Raw genomic sequence first — 24,344 nt, 5'->3', positions numbered from 1 at the left:
CAGACACCCGCCGCTTCATCTATGCAGACGACCTTGGCATAGGTGCACAAGCCACTGACTTCAAAGTTGTGGAAGACAGACTCTCCAATGCTCTGGCAGAGCTAACACCTTACTATGAAGAGAGCCACCTACGTGCAAATCCATCTAAGACACAGGTGTGTGCCTTCCACCTGAGAAATCGTGAAGCCAAGCGCCAACTGAAGGTCAGGAACCTCCCTCGAACACTGTGAGCACCCGGTCTACCTAGGGGTAACCCTGGACAGATGCCTCTCTTTTAAGACCCACATTGAGAAGACCAAGTGTAAAGTGAGTGCGAGGAACATCATCATCCGCAAGCTCACTGGAACAACCTGGGGTGCTAACTCACAGACTCTGAAAGCAACTGCACTGGCTCTCTGCTACTCAGCTGCCGAGTATGCCTGCCCAGTATGGGAGCAAGCTGCCCATGCCAAGAAGTTGGACCCCGCCCTCAATGCTAGCTGCCGCCTTATCACTGGCTGCCTGAAACCAACACCTACAGACCGGCTATACATCCTACATCACTCCCCTGTACATTAAAGTGGATTCGACTCAACATGGTCATGAGTTTTTGTGGATTGTTATTTAATTAATCCGGCAAAGTAATGTGGACCAAAGAGATACAATATCAATCAAACGGATCCACAGACATCTACCAGGTAAGAAAGTACTTAAAATATACACATGAACATATAGTTTTAAATGTCTAACCACTGCATAGCGAGAGTCAGAGTCAGAGTCTACACCACAGACTGGACAGGGTCCAATGTACATTCTCAATCAGAATCTGTACATTTATAGTAAATAGTATGATGACTCCACAAACAGTCTTACTGTAAATCTAATTTGGTTCATTTTGTTTAAGAATGGTGGTGTGTCAGTCAAGCACGACATGCTGAATACTTGGGATCAAATATGGTCGGTCCTTCACTAATTTTTGCTCCGTATGTGGATCGATTTGGATGAAAGTTGGACTACGAGATGTTTGTGACATACCAATCAAATAAGACGTCAACCATGTTCATAGCTTCTGCCGTTCTTCCATTTCAAATAGTTTGAGATTTTAAAATTCTGAGAATTTTTCACAAACAATAATGGAACGTAGCATTAGTTTGTGCTCCTCTTTATATCAGCATTACGTATAAAATGAGTAAAAATCTTCAGTTTCCTTTGGAGCATCGGCTGATGTAATGACGTGGAGACTCGAGTTTTCTGAGTCCTGGTGACATGCAGAATTGCAAATATAAGGATCCACTTGTTGCTTTATGACTTCATCCTAAAAATTAGTAGGTGGCTGTGTACCACCTGTAAGGCAAGGTAAGGCAAGTTTATTTGTATAGCACATTTCAACAACAGGCAATTGAAAGTGCTTTACATAAAACATCAAAAGCCTTACGACAAAGTGCAAAGAAACACATTATAAAAGCACATAGAATGCATAAAGTTGAAGAATAGAATACATAGAATGCATAAAAGTTACAGTGCAGTGCAAGAAATGAATCAAAGAAACCTTGTTTTACTCTTTGTTCACAGTTATTTTGCCTATTCCCAGAATAGCGTTTTTCCTCGTTAAGGTGACATCCAACCCCAGAGAACTAGTCTGGAGATATTTAAGTTATCATAGAACGCATAGAATTAAGTCATTAATCTGACAGTGCAATGCAAGAAATTAATATTTGGTATAGTAAAAGGCAGCTGCAAACAGAACATCTTCATCCTTGATTTGATTTGAATTACTCTGTTGCTCTAGTTTTGTTGCCCTGTGCTCTGGTTGAGTAACTCTGTGCTCTAGTTAAGTAACTCTGGTGGAGCGACTCAGCTGCTCTAGTTGAGTTGCTCTGTGCTCTTGTTGAGTTGCTGTGTGCTCTAGTCAATTTGCTCTATTTGAGTTGCTCTATGCTTTCGTTGAGTTGCTCTGTTGCTCTAGTTTAGTTGCTCCATTTCTCTAGTTTAGCTGCCCTGTGCTCTAGTTGAGGTGTTCTGTTGATCTAGTTGAGTTGCTTTGTTGCAGAAGACTTGAAGTTTTCTGGGATTTTGTTCAAGATATGTGGTGCATTAAAAGTAAGCGCTGTTTCTCTATGTTTAGTTTTGACTCTGGAGACAGCAAACAGACCTGTCCCAGACGACCTGAGAGCTCTGGATGCTTCAAAATATAACAGAAGATCAGAAATGTATTTTGGCCCTAAACCATTCATTGCTTTATAACCCAACAAAGAATTTCAAAATTAATTATTTGACGGACAGGAAGCCAGTGTAAAGACGTGAGAACTGGAGTGATATGATCCACTTTCTTGGTCTTAGTGAGGACTTGAGCAGCAGCGTTCTGAATCAACTGCAGCTGTCTGATCCGTCTTTTACGGAGACCTGTAAAGACACCGTTACAGTAGTCTAGTCTACTAAAGACAAATGCATGGACAAGTTTTTCAAAATTCTGCTGAAGACATAAGTCCTTTAATTCTGATATATTGTTAAGGTGATAATAGGCCGACATGTAATTGTTTTAATGTGGCTGTTGAAATTTTAGTCCGAGTCCATGACAGCACCAAGATTTCTGTATTGGTTTGTGCTTATTAACATAAACCATTGAAGCTGATCGCTGACTTTTAGTCGCTCTTCCTTTTAGTCATTCTTCCTTTTAGTCGTTCTTCCTTTTTTTGTTTTTGTTTGACTGGAGAAAATTCTGGCACATCCCATCATTGATTTGTTCAATGCACTTGCTCAGTGATTGTATTGGACCATAGTCCCCTGGTGATATGGTAACGGTACGAGCCACTTGAAGTGGTCACTTCCAGGTGGCTGACAGCCGAATTGCAGCCAAGTTCCAGCCGGTTTTCCAGCCAACCACCATGCGCTTCCCAGTCGGTTGCTATTTGGCTGCATCCCCCCCTCCTTCTCATGTGTCTTAACAGGGCGTGTTTTAATTTGACTGTAAACAGGCCCATTTTTTCAATTGCAGTGTGTCACCATGAGATAGCGCTAACTTGAAAAAAAACACAATCACATTCCAGGGAGAGATTTCAGATTTTCACCCCTAACCCTGACTCATTACCTGAGATATTGTCTAATGGGGGCTGTGTTTGTTTTTACATTTTTTAAACTACGAAGTTCAATTGCTTTGAAATGAGATCACTCAAACTTGGTCTATGTAATTATAGTTTAAATTTATTGTCAAATACTTGATAACAATGCAAGCATCATTACCAGTAATGACATTCTTAGTCTCAGACCCAACTCAACTTTACAAAATATATAAAATAAGGGCATAGTATTTATTAAAATAAAACAATATTCAATTATTAAGAGTTCAATTCATTCATTAAGAGTATTTAAACAGGTTTTTTTTAAACAACATTTTGAAATCTAAAATGGAAAGAAGTGAAGTAAAAGAAATATAAAAGTATTTATCTAAAATAAAGACAAAATAAAATGCAGACAATAATGACTTGTATCCAGAAATATGGACAACTACAAAGCGGCGTCGTACAATCTGCGGGGGCAGTGAAGGACGCTAAACGGACGTACAGAGAGACTGTGGAGCTACAGATGGAGCAATGGGACATCAGACGGCTATGGCAGGGGCTGCGGACTATTACAAACTATAAGAGCAGCTCCTCCCCAGCCACGAGTGTGGACGACTCCCTAGTCAACGAACTGAACTCCTTTTATGCGCGGTTTGAGTCTGGCAACACCACTGCTAGCTCGCCGGCTAAATGGAGTTACACCGTTGGGGATGAGCGCACACTCTCAGGGATTGAGCCTGACATCAGGAGGGCTCTGATGCGGGTGAACACCAGGAAAGCTTCGAGCCCAGATGGCATATCTGGGCGAGTACTGAAGACCTGTGCTAACCAGCTAGCCCCAGTGCTCACTACAATATTCAATATCTCCCTGGCCGAATCAGTGGTCCTGTCCTGCTTCAAGAGGTCCACCATCATTCCTGTCCCGAAGATCGCCTCTCCTGCCTGCCTGAATGACTACCGTCCGGTGGCCCTCCCCTCAGTGGTCATGAAGTGTTTCGAGAGGCTGATTAAGGATTACATCTGCGCCTCCCTCCCCCGCGCCTTGGACCCGTTGCAGCCCGCCCCCAGGTGGTCAGGGTGGGGAAGCACACGTCAAGCTCCCTCACTCTGAACACAGGATCCCCCCAGGGCTGCATCCTCAGCCCCCTACTGTACTCCCTGCACACACATGACTGTGTGGCCAGGTCCAGCTCCAACACCATCATCAAGTTTGCTGACGACACCACTGTGGTGGGCCTGATCACCGCCGGCGATGAGAAGGCCTACCGCGAGGAGGTGATGGACCTGTCACTCTGGTGCCAGGACAATAGCCTCCACCTGAACATCAGCAAAACTAAGGAGCTGATTGTGGACTTTAGGCGTGGATTACAACCGAGGATGCACGTGCCTTTGGTGATTAATGGGACTTCTGTTGACAGGGTGAGCAGCTTCAAGTACCTGGGAGTCCACATCACAGAGGATTTAACATGGACTTTACAAACAGACCCTCTGGTGAGTAAGGCGAGGCAGCGTCTTTACCACCTCAGGCAGCTGAGGAAATTGCGGGTCTCGGTGAGGATCCTCAAGTCCTTCTACTCTCGAGCAGTGGAGAGCATCCTGACAGGCAACATCATGGCCTGGTTTGGAAACTGTACTGTTCAGGACAGGCGGGCCTTGCAGAGGGTGGTGCGTTCAGATGAACGTACCACTGGAACTATCCTCCCCTCCCTGCAGGACTTATACACCAGGAAGTGTAGTAGCAGAGCCCGTACAATCATGAAGGATCCTCACCACCCCAACAACAGACTGTTCCAGCTGCTGCGGTCAGGCAAGCGCCTCCGCAGTCACACAGCGAGAACAGAGAGACTGAGACGGAGTATCTTCCCGAAGCCATAAGAACTGTCAATGCTGTTTTAAGGAAGCTATTGTGTTCAGTCTAGAAGATTCAAGATTCATAGTTCCAGTGGTACGTTCAGCTGAACGCACCACCCTCTGCAGGGCCCGCCTGTCCTGGGCAGTACAGTTCCCAAACCAGGCAGTGATGTTGCCTGTCAGGATGCTCTCCACTGCTCCAGAGTAGAAGGACTTGAGGATCCTCACCGAGACCCGGAATTTCCTCAGCTGCCTGAGGTGGTAGAGACGCTGCCATACTGTGTGTAATCACCAGGTGCGTTGCATTGACATTTGACTGCATATATGTATGAAAGTATGTATATGTATGTGACGAATACACCTCTTGAGTCTTGAATCTTGAATCTTGACAGTGAGTCAACTTGATAGTGGACATCTTAAATAACTGTGGGCCACAACAATGCAGTGTGATACTGAATGGTTAGATAGACGGTGTTGTAACATCACTCCATATAACTATATAACTATGTTACTTAAAATAATTGTGAAATATCACAACTAATTTCTGCATTTGAGCCTCTCTGTCGGCAAAACGGTTCCACAATCACCCCACCCCCATTCTAATAGATTGAATTTCCAAACTCCAAAAAACAGAATGGCACAATAAAATGTTAGAAATCAATCAGTCGATCTAATAAAATCAACAACAGGGATATAATAATAATTTGTCCAAACGTTAAAGAGACTAAAGAGTATATGGGTCCTTTTAAACATCCAAGATTGTTTTGCTGTTGATACAGTTTAAACTCCATGGTTTACTTCATGGATTAGTTGCCAAATATTAAATGAATCGCCATACAATAGGAAACTGGATATTTGATTCCCCTCTATAGAGAGGAATTGTCATCTCTCAGTGAGAAAGGGGTGGATTGCTCCATTGGAGTATGGAGATTTTGGCCAATCGGTCTGCATTTGCATATGTACGGATTCAGTGTCTGCGGTCTGCTTCATAGTCACTCAAAAAGTGTACTGCGGCATTTAGAGACAAGTACTGTTATCCTTGTGTAAAGGTTGAAGACTGTAAGGCTATGATACAAATGATTATAAAAATGAAAACAGAAAGTAGGTAGCAATAGGTAAAACATTTGACAAACAATAAAGGGTGATGCAACAATACAGATAAAAATCTCATACAATCAACAGTCATAATGCACAGATGGTCCGTTACACTTGTGTGTGTGCATTAGTTGTCATTATAGAAAGCAACAGGGATCGATAAATACTAATAATATACTTCAAACGAGTAGTGGTAATAAGTAAAAACACTGTAGGACAAAAAAAACCTGCTCCAATTCTCAGAGTTAGGTTCACCTCTCACACAATGAGTTGAAGACAACAAAGTGTTGAAGGTAGCATGATTGTATTCACGAGTTGATCAATTTACAGTAAAGCAGCGGAAATGTACATTATGCTTAACCGGCATACTGTACACATGCTGTGTAACAGGCATCAGTAGTTTATCCTTGGAATTTCCCCTAACCCTGGTCTTAATCTGAGGTAGGCTTTAGGACTTTGTTTTTGTTGACCACACCCCTGGCATTTATTAGAGGCACGGTTTTTATTTGAGTAACTGTTTATATTTGAGGAAATAATGTAACTCAAATACATGAATTACCATATCGTCTAAAGCTTACACTGCTATTATGTACATTATCACCATTATCACACTTACCCTGCTATTTGTTTTTGTTTTTATGTTGTGAGGGAAAAATGATTACGATCAACTATTTTGAATGAGGACAAAGGCCTCTACCTCCAAAAGGGGGTTTGAAAACATGTGTCTGTCTTCCCAGGAACCCCCCCCCCCCCCCCCCCCAGAGTTATGTAAAGAGAAATGTTTTGCTCCTACAATGTCAATTCCAATATGATAGGAATCCGATCACACGTGGCCTGTTTACCTTCGATGGAGATGAGGGACACTCCTGGTGAACTACATTGTCATGCAACCCCCATTTTGCCAGGTCAAGGTTGCAAGTACCTGTTATTTACATTCTAGGAAGGGGGGGCACCCAGGAAGACAGTTAGGGGAGGAAGCACCCAGGAAGACAGTTAAGGGGGGAAAGGCAGACTTTTTGGAGACCTCTAACCCAAACCACACCCTGTTTCTTCTGTATAAAGCCTCCTGTTTTCTCTGTGATAGCAGATTGATCCGAGCGCTGCTTTGTAGCAGTACTGAATCTCTCTCTTTATTCTGCAGAATAAATGTCTTGAATATTCTCGGATGTTGTTTTCTTGTAGCGGGCAGATTAACCTCACTGATCTTTGCAGAAGAATTTTTCCTTCACAGTGTCATTGTCTCAAGCCCATTCAATTGTCCCAGAGAACACAGAGGAATCTTTTTATGAAAGTTTTGTTCATTTTTATTTGAGTACAGTATTGAACCAGTCGAAAATGGCACACTACTATTTTATATATGTGTGTGTGGGTGTGTATGTATATATATATATATATATATATATATATATATATACAGTATATATATATGTGTGTGTGTGTGTGTGTGAGTGTGTGTGTGTGTATGTATGAATATATGTATGTGCATTCAAGATTCAAGATTCAAGAGGTTTATTCGTCACATACATACAGTATACATACTTTCATACATACGTATATGCAGTGAAATGTAATGCAACGCTCCTGGTGATTACACACCATATGTCCTAGGAAAATTTCTTTCCACTAGACCAACTAAATGATTCCTAAAATGTATTACAGTTAGTCGAATACTTATAGAATAAAGTAAAAATATATAGAATAAAATAAAATTGAATTAAATTAAATGGAATAGATAAAGGGAATAGGCTTACGTATATGGGATAGACTTATGTATGTATATGGGATAGGCTATTTATGTATATACAGATATGTGCATTAAAGTGGCATGTGAATAAAGTGAGGTAGTGTTTGTGTGATAATACAGCACAGTATACAACAGTACAGCGCAGCAATACGGTTACACTGAACACCCGAGAACAGTGACACAGTATGCGGTACATTATGCTAAACACAGTACAGTAAGGTAGTGGAGCCTATGTGTGTGGCTCAGTGAGGACCCCTGGTGAGGTCAGCATTGACAGTTCTTATGGCTTGCGGGAAAAAACTCACATCACGTGGCACGGTGGCACAGTGCATTGCACTGCTGGCTCACAGCAAGAAGGTCCTGGGTTCGATTCCCGCCTGGGGCGCTGTTGGCTCCGTGTTCCGTCGGGTTATCTCCCAAATAGGAGCCTTTCTGTGTGGAGTTTGCATGTTCTCTCCGTGCTCACATGGGGTTTCCTCCACCTCATGTCAGTAAGGACCCCCACCAAAAACATGCACCCATTATCGTCTGACCAGCGATGGACACTTATCACCTGGTCCCCGGGCTCAGTCCGATCTCCTTCAGCTTGACAGCTAGTGTGGTGGGGACTATGGTGTTGCAAGCTGAACTGTAATCGATGAACAGCATTCTCACATAGGCCCCCTTCCGGCCATCCAGGTGTGTGAGCGTGGTGTGCAGTACCTGCGAGACCGCGTCATCCCTGGATCTGTTCTGCCGGCACGCAAACTGCAACGGGTCCAAGGTGCGGGGGAGGGAGGCGCAGATATAATCCTTAATCAGCCTCTCAAAATACTTCATGACCACCGAGATGAGGGCCACCGGATGGTTGTCATCCAGGCAGGCAGGAGAGGCGATCTTCGGGACAGGAACGATGGTGGACCTCTTGAAGCAGGACAGGACCACTGATTCTGTCAGGGTTCGCCCGGGTCCTACCGGCATCGGCCACTAGATGCCGCCAGTACTGCCTTTTCAAGGTTGCTCTGCTTCACCTATTTCTGTTCCTGATTACCCTGCCTCATTAGGTTATATGTTTCACCTGTGTCTCGTTTGGTCGTCCCTATTTAGACCCTGTCGTTTGTGTCCTCGGGCGCTCAGTCTTGAGTTTGTCTAACCTCATGACAACGCTCTTGTTCCAAGCTCCCGAGACTTCTTATTTGTTTTTGCCCAGTTTTTTGTACTTGTTTTGAGTAAACCTCTATTTTTGCCACCTCGCCTCTGCCTTGTTCTCTGCACCTGGGTTCACTCAGCACACCTCCTAACAGATTCAGCCAGGGAGATGTTGAATATTGTAGTGAACACCGGAGCTAGCTGGTTAGCACAGGTTTTCAGTACTCACCGAGATATGCCGTCTGGGCTAGCAACTTTCCTGGTGTTCACCCGCCTCAGAGCCCTCCTGACCTCCTGCACGGACACTGAGAGTGCGCGCTCATCCCTAGCGGTGTAACTCCAATTATCCGGCGAGCTAGCGGTGGTGTTGCCAGACTCAAACCGCGCATAAAAGGAATTCAGTGCGTTGGCTAGGGAGGCGTCCACACTCGTGGCTGGGGAGGAGCTCTCTTGTAGTATGTTATCGTCCGCAGCCCCTGCGACAGGTGTCTTGCGTCCCCCTACTCCATCTGTAGCTCCACAGTCTCCCTGTACGTCCGTTTATCGTCCTTCACCACGCTTTGTAATTGTTAATATTTCCGGATACAAGACCGTCGTTGTAAGCGGCCGTGCGAGCATTCAGAGCGCAGCGGATGGAGTTATCAACCCACGGTTTCTGGTTTGGTATCCGAACTTTCACCGTGGCAACGATGCTATCTGCTACCGTAGCCGTAAAGCTCACCGCTACCTACGTAAACTCGCTGACGTCACTTGAACTTGATTGGAACATGTCCAGTCTATGTCATCGAGTGCGTCCTGAAGCGCAGCCTCTGATTGGTCCGTCCACCGCTTCACTTCCCTCGTCACCACCAGTTCTCGCTCGATCAGAGGCCTGTAAACGGGAACTAGCGAGATCGTGGCGTGGTCAGATTTCCCGAAAGCAGGGAGCGAGACGGTCTTGTATCCGTTCATGTAAGCTCGTAGCAATGGTCCAAAGTTCTATCTCCCCTGGTGGCACACTTGATGTGTTGGTGGAAATTAGGCAGAACTCTTTTAAGGTTCGCCCTGTTAAAGTCCCCAGTCACCACCACAGCCGCATCAGGATGTTTGTTTTGAAATCCGCACAACAAATCATACAGGTCCGACAGTGCTGTGTCAGTATCCGCTTGTGTTGGAATATAAACGGCTGTAATAATGACCGTACTGAATTCTCGGGGGAGATAAAATGGACGGCATAAGATGGTCAGCTGTTCCAGGTTTGGCGAGCAGGAGCGGGAGAGAGACAAGGTGTTGTTGGGGTTACACCAGCGGTTGTTTACCATTAGACAGACGCCTCCACCTTTGGATTTCCCCGACTCCCCCGATCTGTCGCCGCGAAACACGGAGAAGGACTCGGCTGGACGGATCGCTTCATCCGGCACCAGTGGGTTTAACCATGTTTCCGTCAGGCAGAGGATGTAAGAGTTCCTCGTGTCTCGTTGGAATTTAATCCTCGCTCGAAGTTCATCCATCTTGTTCTCCAGAAACTGAACATTGGCAAGAAGGATGCTTGGCAGAGGTGGACGGTAAGGTCCATCCTCATTCTGGGCCCGCTCGTGAAACAGCGGCTCCATTTTTGTTGTTGTTGTTGAGCGTCTTCCGCGTAGAATTTCAGTCGGCCACTCTGCTTCCACGGATAAAAAGTCCCAAAGTTGTTAGTTTAGGGAAGTTTTTATATCCATGAGTGCATCGCGACCGGAAGAGGTAACTGCCGATGCTTTTTTGGTGGACATTATGATAAAAAACGGAAAAAAATACTAAAATGTGCAAAAGTCGACTGGAGCGCCGGCGCAAGCGACCGCAAGGGGTATCGCTCACATATATATATATATATATATATATATATATATATGTGTGTGTGTGTGTTGTGTGTTGAACATGAGGGAACACCGCAAGGGGCACTAGGACCTGGGGGAGATCCTCGAGAACCTGGCACCAGAGACCTGGGTGTGACATCATCATCCAGCAGGGCTTCAGCACTAATCCTTGTTTGCTCCGTAGCTCTCAATTATTTCATCTTATCAATCCACTAAAATTTGTTTCTAAACAAATTTGAGGTGATTAATAATAAACCCAGTTGCTGAATCTTCACTCATATTAGATTTACAAGATGTAATTTAAAACATTGTTCCCACTTTGGTAAAGCACGGGCTCGCTCACTCAGAGATTTTCTGTTTCATTCAATTCACCTCGTCAAATTAAACAAGTACAGCAACAATAAAAATACTATTTTTATTTTATGATTTGATCAGCGGCACAACCATCACTGAAGGTTTGGTCCCTGTCCTGGAGCAGGAGCTGAATGAGTTTCTCTAAGTACGATCGTCCTACAGTCGTTCCTGCAGCGAGGACACAATGAAACGGACGGTTCTTCCAAAAGCGTCCTTAGAACGATGAAAAGTTCCTGCGGCGCGAAAAAGAACGCTCTGGCAACTTACTTTTGGGATACATTAAGTATTGCAATTAAATTTATTGCAATATTTCAAATTTATTTTAGGTAAATTATAACACCTTTTACACACGGTTACGCAGTGTTTTCATTAGTTTCATTCAATTAAATACATCTACAAATAAAAAAGACATGGATTCATTCATTCTTTCAAACCATTCGTTCTTTAAAATCAGATATGTATATATTGATTGTATTAGATGTACAGAACATATTTTCTGTTCCAAAAAATGTATATTTTTCATCAAATAAACGCAGGAATATCCCGTATGCGAGTTGCTTTACGTTTTGAACCACTGCTCACCCGTTGGACAGATAAAGAATTGCAACTGTTTTTCCACAAATGCAGCCTGGGGGCGTTCCCAGGCGCCGCTGCAAAATGACATCATCGAGGGGGATATAATTACAGCCAGGGTCCAAGCATGAACCTGTCACAGTTCTTGCATGGGTCAGCCACCCCCCAATCACTGGTTTCCCTAGGCTCTGTCATGCACCAGCTGCCCTCTCCAAGTGGCTCCTACTGTATGTAGTCCACAGAGTCCTGCCTCACAGTGTCTCTGTGGGAGGAAATCACTCCGTGTGGAAGTTCCATTCAAACGGAATCAACACTGCATGTCCCTCACTGACATTTTAGACAACTTTGTAAACTTTTGGTACTAAAATTAAAGGGACACGATTCGGACCCGTTGTTCTGGAGCTGCAAGCCAACTTTATGTGTGAGATCAGAAACAGGGAATATGTTTTGGACTGTTTTCCACTCCTACAGCTTGTGTTACGACTGGATCCAATGCTGCAAAATAAGGACAAGGCACCAGGCTCGATGGAATAGAATGAGTTTATATTTAGAAAAAGGGAAAAAGAATAAAATATCAAACCAAACTCCCCACCCTTGTCAAGCAGGTAAGATATTACACACACACACACACACACACACACACACACACACACACAGACACACACACACACACAGTTTGTAACCACTACAGAGTGATGGAGTCTACACTATGCAGTGTGCACGATGTGAATGGAAGTTTGTAGCCACAACCTGCACATTTATAAGGAATAAGATGACGATGTCACAAAGCGTCTCACTCCACAAACTCATCTCGCTGCACCACCAGACCGCAACTTTTACAACCTCGGCGTGTTGGTGACGCACGGACGTTCGGCTACTTCCAGTAAAATTTGACGGTTTTGACTAATTCCAACCCCGTATGTGGATCGATTTGTATGAAACTTGAACAAAGAGATGTCTGCCACGTCCCGGTTCTAACAACACCCCAACCATGTCCATAGCTGCAGCGGCTGTCATGTTCCAGACACTTTTAACCCGAAAAGTGCCAAGTAGAATAATTATGATAATAATCCAAACCATAACAATTACGGGATGGAACCCGAAATATAAAACGCATATGGTACGTGCAAAAGCGCACACATGTGGGCGTGCATGAATCTGCATGACGACGTACGTGCATTGATGTAATGACGTGGCTCTTGGGTCCGTTTTTCCTGTGGAAAAGCAAACCAGTTCTTAGAAGGTTCTCAAGTTGAACCAACTGCGAACCGGTACCAGCCCCAGCACAGAACCAAAACTACGTTTGTGTTGGTGGAAAAAGGGTACTAGTAACCTGAACTAGTAATCTCCAAATAGCGAGATATGATTTGTAACAGCCGAATATGAAACCTAATAACCTGACATGACTTGTAATAGTTGCCAGACATGTCTCCTTATGACATATTTTCATGTTTCTGTCATTTTGTCCACACTTTCTGGATTAAGTGGCTGGATGAAAAACATCAAACATTTCAGAAGGAAATATAATATGGTAAGTATTATATGTATAACATTTATCCATTTCTTTATCCAAAATATTGAGCTTTACTTACCGCCCACATATCCCAAGGCAGCGCTGTCTGCAGGAACAAGGAAATATTGGTAAAAAAAACACATTTTAATAACCTAAATTAAATCTTTATTAAATATAAAGATAACAAATCAACTTTACGAAATGTAATAAATACTAGTTTCATATACTACTTTATTACTAACATTCTATAGACTATATAAAAACTAACTTTGAATTAATGAAAAAAACAAAATGTTCATATTAACAATCTGATCAATAAATAACACCAGATCAATGTTCTCCCTAAACAGTGTGTCCTGTTAGTGAACACTGTTTACTGTTAGCGCACATTGTTTCTTGATAGCAAACCCTGTTTACTGTTAATGAGCATGGTGTTTCCTATTAGTGAACACCGTTTCCTGTTAGTGAACACTGTTTCCTGGTCGTAAACACTGTTTCCTTATGGTGAACAATGTTTCCTGTTAGTAAGCATTGTGTTTCCAGGTAGTGACCACTGTTTCCTGGTAGGTAACAGTGTTTCCTGGTTGTGAACACTGTTTCTTGGTAGTGAACACTGTTTCCTGGTCGTGAACACGGTTTCCTGGTAGTGAAAAATGTTTCCTGGTAGTGGAAATATTTCCTGGTGGTGAACACTATTTCCTTGTAGTGAAAACTGTGTGTCCTGTTGGTGAACACTATTTCCTATTAGTAAGCATTGTGCTTCCTGTTAGTCAGCATTGTGTTCCCTGGTAGTGAACACTTTTTCCTGGTAGTGAATGCTGTTTCCTGGTAGTTAACAGTATTTCCTGAAATGAACAACGGTTTTCTGGTCGTGAACGTTTCCTGGTCATGTACACTGTCTCCTGGTGGTGAACACTGTTTCCTGATGGCGAACACTGTTTCCTGTTAGTAAGCATTGTGTTTCCTGTTAGTGAACACTGTTTCCATGGTAGTGACAACGTTTCCTGGTCGTAAACAACGTTTCCTGGTCATGTACACTGTCACCTGGTGGTGAACTGTTTCCTGATGGCGAACACTGTTTCCTGTTAGTTAGCATTGTGTTTCCTGTTCATGAACACTGTTTCCTGATAGAAAGGACTGTGTTTCCTGATAGTGAACAATGTTTCGAGTAGTGAACACTGTTTCCTGTTGGCGAACACTGCTTCCTGTAAGTGAACACAGTGTTTCCTGGTACTGAACACTGTTATTTCCTGGTCGTGAAAAATGTTTCCTCGTAGTGGAAAATGTTTCCTGGTCGTGAACACTGTTTCCTTGAGTGAATACTGTGTGTCCTGTTGGTGAACACAGTTTAATGTTAGTAAGCATTGTGTTTCCTGTTAGTGAACACTATTTCCTAATAGTAAGCACTGTGCTTTCTGTTAGCAAGCATTGTGTTCTTTGGTAGTGAACACGTTTTCCTGGTAGTGAAAGCTGTTTTCTGGTAGTTAACAGTGTTTCCTGAAATGAACAACGTTTCCTGGTCATGTACACGGTCTCCTGGTGGTGAACACTGTTTCATGATGGCGAACACTGTTTCCTGTTAGTAAGCATTGTGTTTCCTGTTAGTGAACACTGTTTCCTGGTAGTGACAATGTTTCCTGGCTGTAAACAATGTTTCCTGGTCATGTACACTGTCACCTGGTGTTGAACACTGTTTCCTGATGGCTAACACTGTTTCCTTTTAGTAAGCATTGTGTTTCCTGTTAGTGAACACTGTTTCCTGTAAGTAAAGACTGTGTTTCCTGGTAGTGAATAATGTTTCCGAGTTGTGAACACTGTGTTACCTGTAAGTGAACACTGTTTCATCTAGGTGAATACTGTGTTTCCTGGTAGTGAACACTGTTTCCTGGTAGTGAACACTGTGTTTCCTGGTAGTGAACACTGTTTCCTGGTAGTGAACACTGTTTTCTGGTAGTGTACCCCGTTTCCTGTTAGTGGGCACTGTGTTTCCTGTTAGTGAACACTGTATTTCCTGGTAGTGAACACTGACCTTGTAGTAAACACTTTTTCCTTGGAGTTAACACTGTGTTTCCTGTTAGTGAACACTGCCTCCTGGTAGTGAACACTGTTTCCTCATAGTGAACACTGTTTCCTCGTAGTGAACGATGTTTCCTCTTCGTGAACACTGTTTCCTGTGTGTGAAAACACTGTTTTCTGGTAGTGAACACTGTTTCCTGGTAGTGAACACTGTTGCCTGGTAGTGAACACTGTTTTCTGGTAGTGAACCCCGTTTCCTGTTAGTGAGCACTGTGTTTCCTGTTAGTGAACACTATGTTTCCTCTTAGTGAACACTGTTTCCTGTTTGTGAACACTGTTTTCTGGTAGTGAACACTGTTTCCTGGTAGTGAACCCCGTTTCCTGTTAGTGAGCACTGCGTTTCCTGTTAGTGAACACAGTGTGTTTCCCTGGTAGTGAACACTGTGTTTCCCTGGTAGTGAACACTGTGTTTCCCTGGTAGTGAACACTGTGTTTCCCTGGTAGTGAACACTGTGTTTCCTAGTAGTGAACCCCGTTTCCTGTTAGTGAGCACTGTGTTTCCTGTTAGTGAACACTATGTTTCCTCTTAGTGAACACTGTTTCTTGTTCGGGAACATGGTGAACTGACCTGTGGAATGGGTGACACACTTTCATCTGGTTGGAAAGTATCGAAGTCCAGATCCAGGAGGGATTCACCCGGTCTTTCATTGGGCTGGAGATAAAAAATAATTAAGAATTAGAAAAATGTGATTAAAAAAGTAGGAAAGCCAAAAATAGTTATAAAATGCCCAGTTTCAACAGCATCTAAATGTTTGAAATAACATTTAGACATTTAGCAGACGCTTTTATCCAAAGCGACTTACAATTATTCAAACACCGACGGACGCAGCCATCAGGAGCAATTAGGGGTTAAGTGTCTTGCTCAAGGACACTACAGCATGCAAGCAGGAGGAGCCTGGGATCGAACCAGCAACCTTTGGATCACTAGACCACCAGCTCTACCTCCTGAGCTACCATCCCCTACGTAACTTAATAATGCACTGAAATAGATGGCATTAGGAAACAAACTGGTTCAAACTTTCCCTAGATACAGTTATACGTTATATATATTTGGTAGTTGTATGTTATATGTGCTTCTGTGAGTGAAATCAATATTTAGAACATTCCAAACTTAATGCAATGCATTCTGGACCAGCCAGATTCATTCCAGACATGGCTATAGTAAGTATAGTATAGAAATGACTTCTTCTCCAAACCTGTGATGGTGAAGGTGCTGGAAGGAATTCTCCTCCAAACAGGTCAATGATCTGCTCCTGAGCCACCTCCTTGGTGGGTGTCACCTTAGGGGGGGGGGGCACCGGAGGTCCCTTTTTCAGCTGCGATAAAAACAGCGTTCTGATTAGAAGGTTCACACGAGTGAACAAGACTGGAGGAAGAAGAGAGCAGGTAACACCCAACCAAAAAGGGGCTGATGGGTAATGGCTTAATGGTGTGGACATCAGTTCTATCACGAAGAGAAGCTCCACTTACCATTGGAAACAAGACAAGGAGCAGAATGGAAGAAAACAGAAGTGAGATGAGAAGAACATGCTAGGAGGTAAGAAATGGATCTTCATGAAAACAGGGAATGAAGATGGAGTGACAACACACCCACTGTATTTAGACAAACAAATACATCAGAGAAATTTAGGAAATAAATGTAAATCTAATGACAAACCCCAAAGTGATAGTTGTCTCAGAACTATGCACTTTGCTAAGCTCCATGATCTAAGTACAGAAAGTATTGTCAAATTTAAAAGTCATTTTATATTCACTCACCAAACAAAGAGAAAGGTTTGCAGCAGGAAAGGCATTAGAGGTAAAGTGAGTTCAAAGGTTACACTCTGCCCCCACCCCCCTCGCCCCCCAACCACTTACAACACGAATAGAAATAGAAAAAAATGTATTTATAGTAAGAAAAGTAATAATGATAAAATAGTACGCCCCCCAAAACACATACACAAAGACACTACTAGACACATGTTAAATGACAATGTATTGTCTGACACCAGGTATATTCTTATTTAGGGCCAGATTCAGGTCCTTGGGGTAAAGGTTAGGACCGGTTCCAGGTCTTTGGGGTGAAAGTTACTGCCAGAACCAGGTCCTTGGGGTAAGAGTTAGGACCAGATCCAGGTCTTTAGGGTGAGACTAGGACCTTACCTCCAGAGCTTACCTGGTTTGGAGACTTAGGCCGTGGTGGACCTGGCGACACCGGTCGAAGCATGTGGTTTGGAGCAGCGTCTGGACTCTCAGGAGGACTCTCATCTTCTGAAGGGGATGGTGTTCTCGCGAGACGCAGTGGCCCCGAGTCACTGAGGGGAACCAGGACAAACATGTTTGCATCAAATGTTTAAACTATTAATCTTTACTGTTGTTTGTGGGGCTGTATCTGACTCAGAATTCTGTCAGCCTAATGGGAGTCGGCTGTTCAATGCAAATATTAGACTATTTGGTGCGCGTGGGGTGGGGGGGGATGTATGGGGCATGGAGGGACGCGACATGGGTGGAATGGTATTGGAGAAATTAAGAAAAGTGATTTTCTATTTATGTAGGCAAACCCATTTCTAACTTTCAATACGATTAATATATTAGTCTAAGAAAAAACATATATATTTATGATTCCCCTTGTTCATAATTCCTCATTGAAATGGTATCTCTGTGCATTTTGTAGGCTTCTGTCTGTTTCATCCTGTTATTGTAATGCACACTGACTGACACAAAACGAAACACGACTGCTGGACTTGAAGAATCTCAGTCGACTGACGGGATTCCAACTGAGGATTGGGCTCGTCAACTTTCAGAGAGCATCCCTAGTTGTTTGATGATCAGGAACAAAATAATATTTCAGTGTCTTGGGTCAAACGGTGACAAAAGCTCATCTGGTGCCACCGTTATATATGTAGAAAAGTCCTTTTTTGGCAGTGTACAGTTTTCCTCGAGAAGACAAGGCAATTCAACTCTGACATTATGAAAAAACCCATTACAAATGAGCCAATCATGGTTTTAGGGTTGTATACAGCAGGTTAATCCAGTGGAAGCTATATCTACAGGCTAAAGTCTGGCTAACCACGTTTTGCTTGGTCCTGTCAGAAGTAGACAGAGTAAACAGTAAAAAAGTAAAAGCAAATAATGAAAATTTTTAATGCTGACATAAACTTCCATTATAATCATCAGCTTTGTGGTGGAAATATTTCTACAGTATATCACGTCATGTCATTGATCAGATGTGTTTGTCCAAGCGACTTAAAATCCGTAATTTTTTTGTCTCAGTATGAAACCACTGGATATCCCATTCCCAGAAAATCATTCTATAGGAATAAGTAACACTAGCACAGTTACAGAGATGAGCTTAAATGTCCCAACTTGCTGATGCTGTTGAAGTGCATTGTGGGAACGGCATGAATTGAAGTGAAACAGACCAGTTGCATATGACCAGAGGGGCGGCGCCAAATGATGCTGATGAGCTTAGAATTAAAAATAGAAAAACTATGAATTTACTGCATTTAGAATATAGTTCTGTTGCTTCTTTCTTGAATTTGGCTTTCATGTAAAACAGAATGAGGTGAAAATGTCCTGACATGCTCAGTTCTGAAACTATCTAAATAAGCTACATGCAGAAGCTAAATGCCAAAATTCTAAAAGTTGAATTTCTTGACTGTCCCAGTTTCGCCTACCACACGCCACTTAAGTGGCGTATACAGGGACCACTGGCACAGAGACACAGAAGACAGGGTTGTAGACACTCCAGTTTATTGCAGAGAGAAGGCTAATTGGAATAAGCCTCAATATGGACATGTGTTATGACAAGGGCTCCTCTCCTGAGTGAGTGTGGCGATGGGGGTTTTACCTTCTGCTCGTTAGACCAATCAATGAGCAACAGCTATGCAGCCACTCTGATCCTGGGTCCCGAATAACCTAGATTCAGATCAGGTGTGGCTGCTCAAACCACACCACCCCCATACCACATAGACATTTAAAATTCTTCATTACAGTTGATATGGTCTATGCTGCACCTAATATAGTTTTTAGAATTTGATGTGACTTATTTAAATCTTGAATTGATGGATTGTTATATGAGGCACTCTTCAGGTCCTCTTTTCCTCCCCTCATGTTTTAAAGTGCTATCTGATGTGCGCTGGTGGTGAGGAACTGACCTTGGAGCTCCTTGGATGGTAAACATCTTGTCAGAATGCTGCTCCCCCAGCTTGGTCATCACTTCATAGAGCTGCTTGCAGAGCTGTGGGCAAACAACAAATGCATGTGGAAATGATTCAATTGTATTAACTTGGTTCATTTAATAATGCAAGAGGCTAAGGAGGTCAATAATAAGAAAGGTCTGAACCATTTCTAAACATGTGGTGGTTTGGTTCCATATTGGAAGATCTTTGGCAGTATTCCCTCCAGACTCACCAGAGAAATCTCACGATGGAACTTGGCTTCCAGACCCGTCACATTCTTGAAGGTGTTGACGTAAAAACCTACTCGGCTGCAAAGATAGGAGAGAAAGTTGGAAGCTCACACTTCTCTAGAAGGTCATTGTTTGTTGTACCATTAGGATCTTCATCCACTGGAATGAAGGAGCGGCTCCCAAACCATGAAGAACAGCCCAGACCATTACTTTTCCACCACCAAACTTTACAGTTGGCACTCTGCACTAAGGCAGGAAGTGTTCTCCTGGTATCGCCAAACCCAGACTGGTCCGTCAGACACCAGAGGGTGAAGATTTATTCAATACTCAAGAGAACTCTCCACTGCTCCAGAGTCCAATGGTGCTATGATTTACACCACTCCGCCGACACTCGGCCTCACACATGGTAGTCTTAGGCTTATGTGCAGCTGCTCGGCAGTAGAAACCCAGTTCATAAAGCTCACGACTTATGCTTACGTTGCTTCCAGAGAACGTTTGGACCTCACTTGTGAGTGTTGCAACTGAGGACAGACAGTTTTTACAGGCAACACACATCAGCACTCAGCGGTCCAGTTCTGTGAACTTGTGTGGCGTACCGCTTGGGGGTTGAGCTGTTGTTTCTCCGAGACGTTTTCACTTCACAATAACAGAACGTACAGTTGACCGGAGCATAAACTCCATTATAAACTATAATCATAATTACTCCATTATAAACTCCTTCGTTGGAAAGTTGGCATCCTATGCCCGTGCCATGTTGAAAGTCACTTAGCTCTTAGTACGATCCATTGTACCGCAAAAGGGTTACTCACTTGTCCCAAAGGCTCGGCAGCTCATCCTGGAGGCCGAGATCCAGTTCATCAAAAACCTTTTGAGCCTTCTTCAGCTCTTCTTCTGCCTTTACACAAGAAAACAGATACTTGTTTAAAGCACATGGACCAGATCTGTCCTTTCTCAGTGTGTAGGTGTCCACAATATGGGACCTCAGTGAAGTTCGGGTGAGGACATTTCAGAGAAATGTGATACAACTGCTTTTGATTTCTCCAAACAGTCTTAGTCTGTGGTTCAGCATCATCACCCCATCTCCTCAAACAGCAAAGAACTAAGAATTAATATGCAATTGATCTGATTAAACCCCAACTCTGGAACCAAATCAAACTCATGTCAAAGTATATATTTAATGTTAAATTGTTAATTTTTATTATTTTCAATGAATCAAGGGATTCTGACCTTCATCGTCTTGCGGTCATTTCTGATTCCTGACGCCTGCAGAGTCTCCATGTGATGGCGAGCGCTGTCGTAGTCAATTAGCTTTCTGCTTCTCTTTGCCACCCGGGTCTGGCAAAGAACCAGTTCACCAAACAAATAAACATCCCAGAATAATCATTTAGCATGAGAAGACTCTCGGTAGTGGTGAACTTGTACCTTAAGGTCTGGAAACTGCTGTAGATAAGCGTCCAGATTGAGGAGCGTAGAGTCCACCAGTTTGTTATGGAAGTCTTCCCACAAAGCATCGCAATCCTACAGACACAGAAAAGAAAGAGAGAAGTTGTTAGACAGGGAGACAGACAGAAAAACAGACAGACATAGAGAAACAGACATACAAAGACAGAAAGACAGAGAGACAGGCAGACAAATATTCTACCCTTACCTGCAGCTGTTTGTTTCTAATAAAAACCTTGGAACTGTTCTGGGATCAACAGCTACTGGCTGACAGACTGAGGGGAGGTGACTTTGGATGAAAGACATTCATTCCATTGAAGTTTGTGAGTTAAGTTGATGAGTTAGATTGTCTAACGTGTGGAGGAGGGACTGACCTTTGGATAACAGACTGACCAGTTAGTCTAGAGTTAGTCTAGTAAGTAGGCAATGACCTTTCCGATGATCATGACGTCGTCCTTGCCGTGCCAGTCTGGTTCATAGACCTCGTGGAGAGACTCCGTCAGGTTGATGGAGGCCTGCTGCATTCCTGGACACAGAACTCTACCTTTAGCCTCAGTAGGTTAACTTCACTTTAACGGTTCAATATAAGTCGGTTTCTGTCTGCCTTTCGAGCTGAATCCAAGACATTGTGTAGGGTTAGGGTTACCTTTAATGGCTGCCATGTAGGCCTTCATCTCCCTCTGCAGCCTGGAGCCCTCCGACTTTGGAGCAAAACAAGAGTTTCATTATCTAATATTATCTAGAACTGTACAAGTAATGTACTAGTGATAAGAGAGAAGGGAAAACTTCAATAAATATGGAGATAACAAGGCAAAAATTTAGCCATTGATATTTTATCTCTTTAGTCGTCATTACTTTGACAGATTAATGAAAAATTAGAAAAAAAAAGTAGTCTACAAAAATTTTTGACCACTTCGAGTCGAATCCACAACGTACAAGTGAGTGATACATTCAAGATCCAGCGTGGTGTTAGAAAAATAAAAGCCGTGCAATGGTAATTACTCACAGAAATACCCCAACGTCTTTGGTATTTCATGGAAACGTAACTTATTGAAAATGTAATCCAAGGAAAAAAAGTAATTCAATAAAAGTCCATACAATTATGTAAATTAGATTACCTTCCTAAACCTCCATAAATACATAAACCTCTGTAAATACGTTCCTTCAAACACGTGACACAAACAGCCAATCGTACAGCAGGAGCTACGGTGCTTCCTCCACTCAACAGCAGGCAGTGGGGATGAGGGCCCCCCTTCCTAAAACACCCCGTGTATTGGGCCTGCAGCTATATTTTCTATTACTATTATTAGCATTTATTATTTCATAACTAGTGAATATCTGCCTCACTACGCCTCACTGAGCTGCTGTAACGTCGGTATTCCCCTATGGGATCAATAAAGTACCATCTTATCTTATAAAGGATTAAACACACATTTACATATTATATATAATTTTCATATTTTTAGGCCAAAATCAGTTGGAAGCGGCCAGGTTTTTATAAAGATCATTCATTCATTTATACATTTTATTGACCAAATGTTGAGATAGACCTGGAAGCCTAATCCCCTGGAAAATTGTAAATAAATATTTTTACTCCCAAATGGAGCGTTGTGGGCGGGGCCACCGACAGCATGACACATTGTGTCTGTGGGAAATATTGCCGCCTACCTCCTGTCTCTTGAAGTTGATCACAACTTGTTCAAATTGTTCATCCTTGGTTTCATCCGCCTTCCCAAGCTTCTGCAGAACCTGCAAAATAGGTGGAGATGAATCATCAAACTGTGCTGATGAAAACACATCCAATCCCATTTAGTGTGTGTATATATATATATATATATATATATATATATATATTAAGCAGACGCTTTATCCAAAGCCACTTACAATTGTTCAAACACCGACGGACGCAGCCATCAGGAGCAATTAGGGGTTAAGTGTCTTGCTCAAGGACACTACAGCATGCTAGCAGGAGGAGCCTGGGATTGAACCAGCAACCTTTGGATTACTAGACCACCAGCTCTACCTCCTGAGCCACCATCCCCCATATATATATATATATAAACATATATAGTATGTGTGTGTGTATATATATATATGTACGTATGTATGTATATACATATATTAGAAACACACACACACACACATATATACACATGGATTAGGGTCATATATATATAACCCATGTGCATATATATATAAACACATGTATATGTGTGTGTGTGTGTGTGTGTGTGTGTATATATATACAATTCCATGTCAACATGTAGGTTCAGGGAAATGATCTATGAGCTGGAACTCCTGGTAGGACGAGCCAGTTAACACCCAGCACCCCCCTCTCTCTTCCCCCTCCCTCTCTCTCCCTCCCTCTCTAATCTTCTAGGACAGATGGCTTCTAGCCAAAAGGTCCAATCAGCTTAGCGGCGTCTCAGTCTGGAGAAGATCTTTAACTGACACACAGTGACATGTTCCTCCACCTTCACATTCCTCACCTCTACTTTCCACCACTTTTACATCCCTCCACCTTTACATCCTTTACTATATTCTAGGCTTGGTCGATCGTGCGACGATAAAGCGATAAAGGATTGTCTGGGGGCGTGGCTCATAGAACATCATGTGGTGTTCAACACAGTTTTTTATTTACAGGGAACAGGGCAGAGTCAGGTGTTCAACACAGTTTGTTATTTACAGCTAACAGGGTGAAGTCAGGACTTGGAGCCTGTTTAAAAATGTTGTTTCATACATGGAGGAAATAAAGGTAAATAAAAAGACAGAGAAACTAAAATAAAACTAATTCTCTGAGTTTTTCATGTTCCATACAAGTAAGAAAGTAAGGAGATGAAATCCATCGTAGCCTTTCTCTATGACATAACACTATGACATCATACTACATCACAGCATTTGCATATTGAGCTGTGGGTATGGCGGGGGAGCTGGGGGGGGGGACTTTTTTATTAATATTTGAAATGAATGGGTATGGAGGTAGAGGATTGTCTGGGCAGAATTAATTCATGACGAACACCTGACGGAGCGTCTCCACCCAGTGATCTACGTATGCCTGCAATGTGCTGCAACATGTAGAAGCAGAGCTGCAACATGTAGAAGCAGAGCAGCAACATGTAGAAGCAGAGCTGCAACATGTAGAAGCAGAGCTGCAACATGTAGAAGCTGAGCTGCAACATGTGAAGCAGAGATGCAACATGAAGAAGCAGAGCTGCAACATGTAGAAGCAGAGATGCAACATGTGAAGCAGAGCTGCAACATGTAGAAGCACAGCTGCAACATGTAGAAGCAGAGCTGGCTCCATGTG

At 42.9% G+C, this 24,344-nt stretch overlaps 1 protein-coding gene across 1 annotated transcript in view; it reads right to left on the bottom strand.

Annotated features, from left to right (window-relative positions):
- amph (amphiphysin) overlaps positions 1-24,344 on the bottom strand; it is a gene marked incomplete at its 5' end in the record, with an annotated part of 62,058 nt that overhangs the window by 22,400 nt on the left and 15,314 nt on the right. Inside the window, 12 exons of the mRNA XM_080010551.1 lie at positions 13,211-13,237; positions 15,776-15,859; positions 16,404-16,523; positions 17,363-17,501; positions 19,344-19,426; positions 19,600-19,675; positions 20,407-20,492; positions 20,825-20,932; positions 21,020-21,115; positions 21,469-21,563; positions 21,684-21,738; positions 22,706-22,786. Of these exons, the coding sequence (XP_079866677.1) occupies positions 13,211-13,237; positions 15,776-15,859; positions 16,404-16,523; positions 17,363-17,501; positions 19,344-19,426; positions 19,600-19,675; positions 20,407-20,492; positions 20,825-20,932; positions 21,020-21,115; positions 21,469-21,563; positions 21,684-21,738; positions 22,706-22,786 (1,050 nt within the window). The remainder of the gene's footprint in view (positions 1-13,210; positions 13,238-15,775; positions 15,860-16,403; positions 16,524-17,362; positions 17,502-19,343; positions 19,427-19,599; positions 19,676-20,406; positions 20,493-20,824; positions 20,933-21,019; positions 21,116-21,468; positions 21,564-21,683; positions 21,739-22,705; positions 22,787-24,344) is intronic.

This window comes from Zeus faber, assembly GCF_960531495.2.
Source record: "Zeus faber genome assembly, chromosome: 12".
In the NCBI taxonomy this organism is placed as follows: Eukaryota; Metazoa; Chordata; class Actinopteri; order Zeiformes; family Zeidae; genus Zeus; species Zeus faber.
This window is presented reverse-complemented; position numbering and strand designations above follow the sequence as displayed.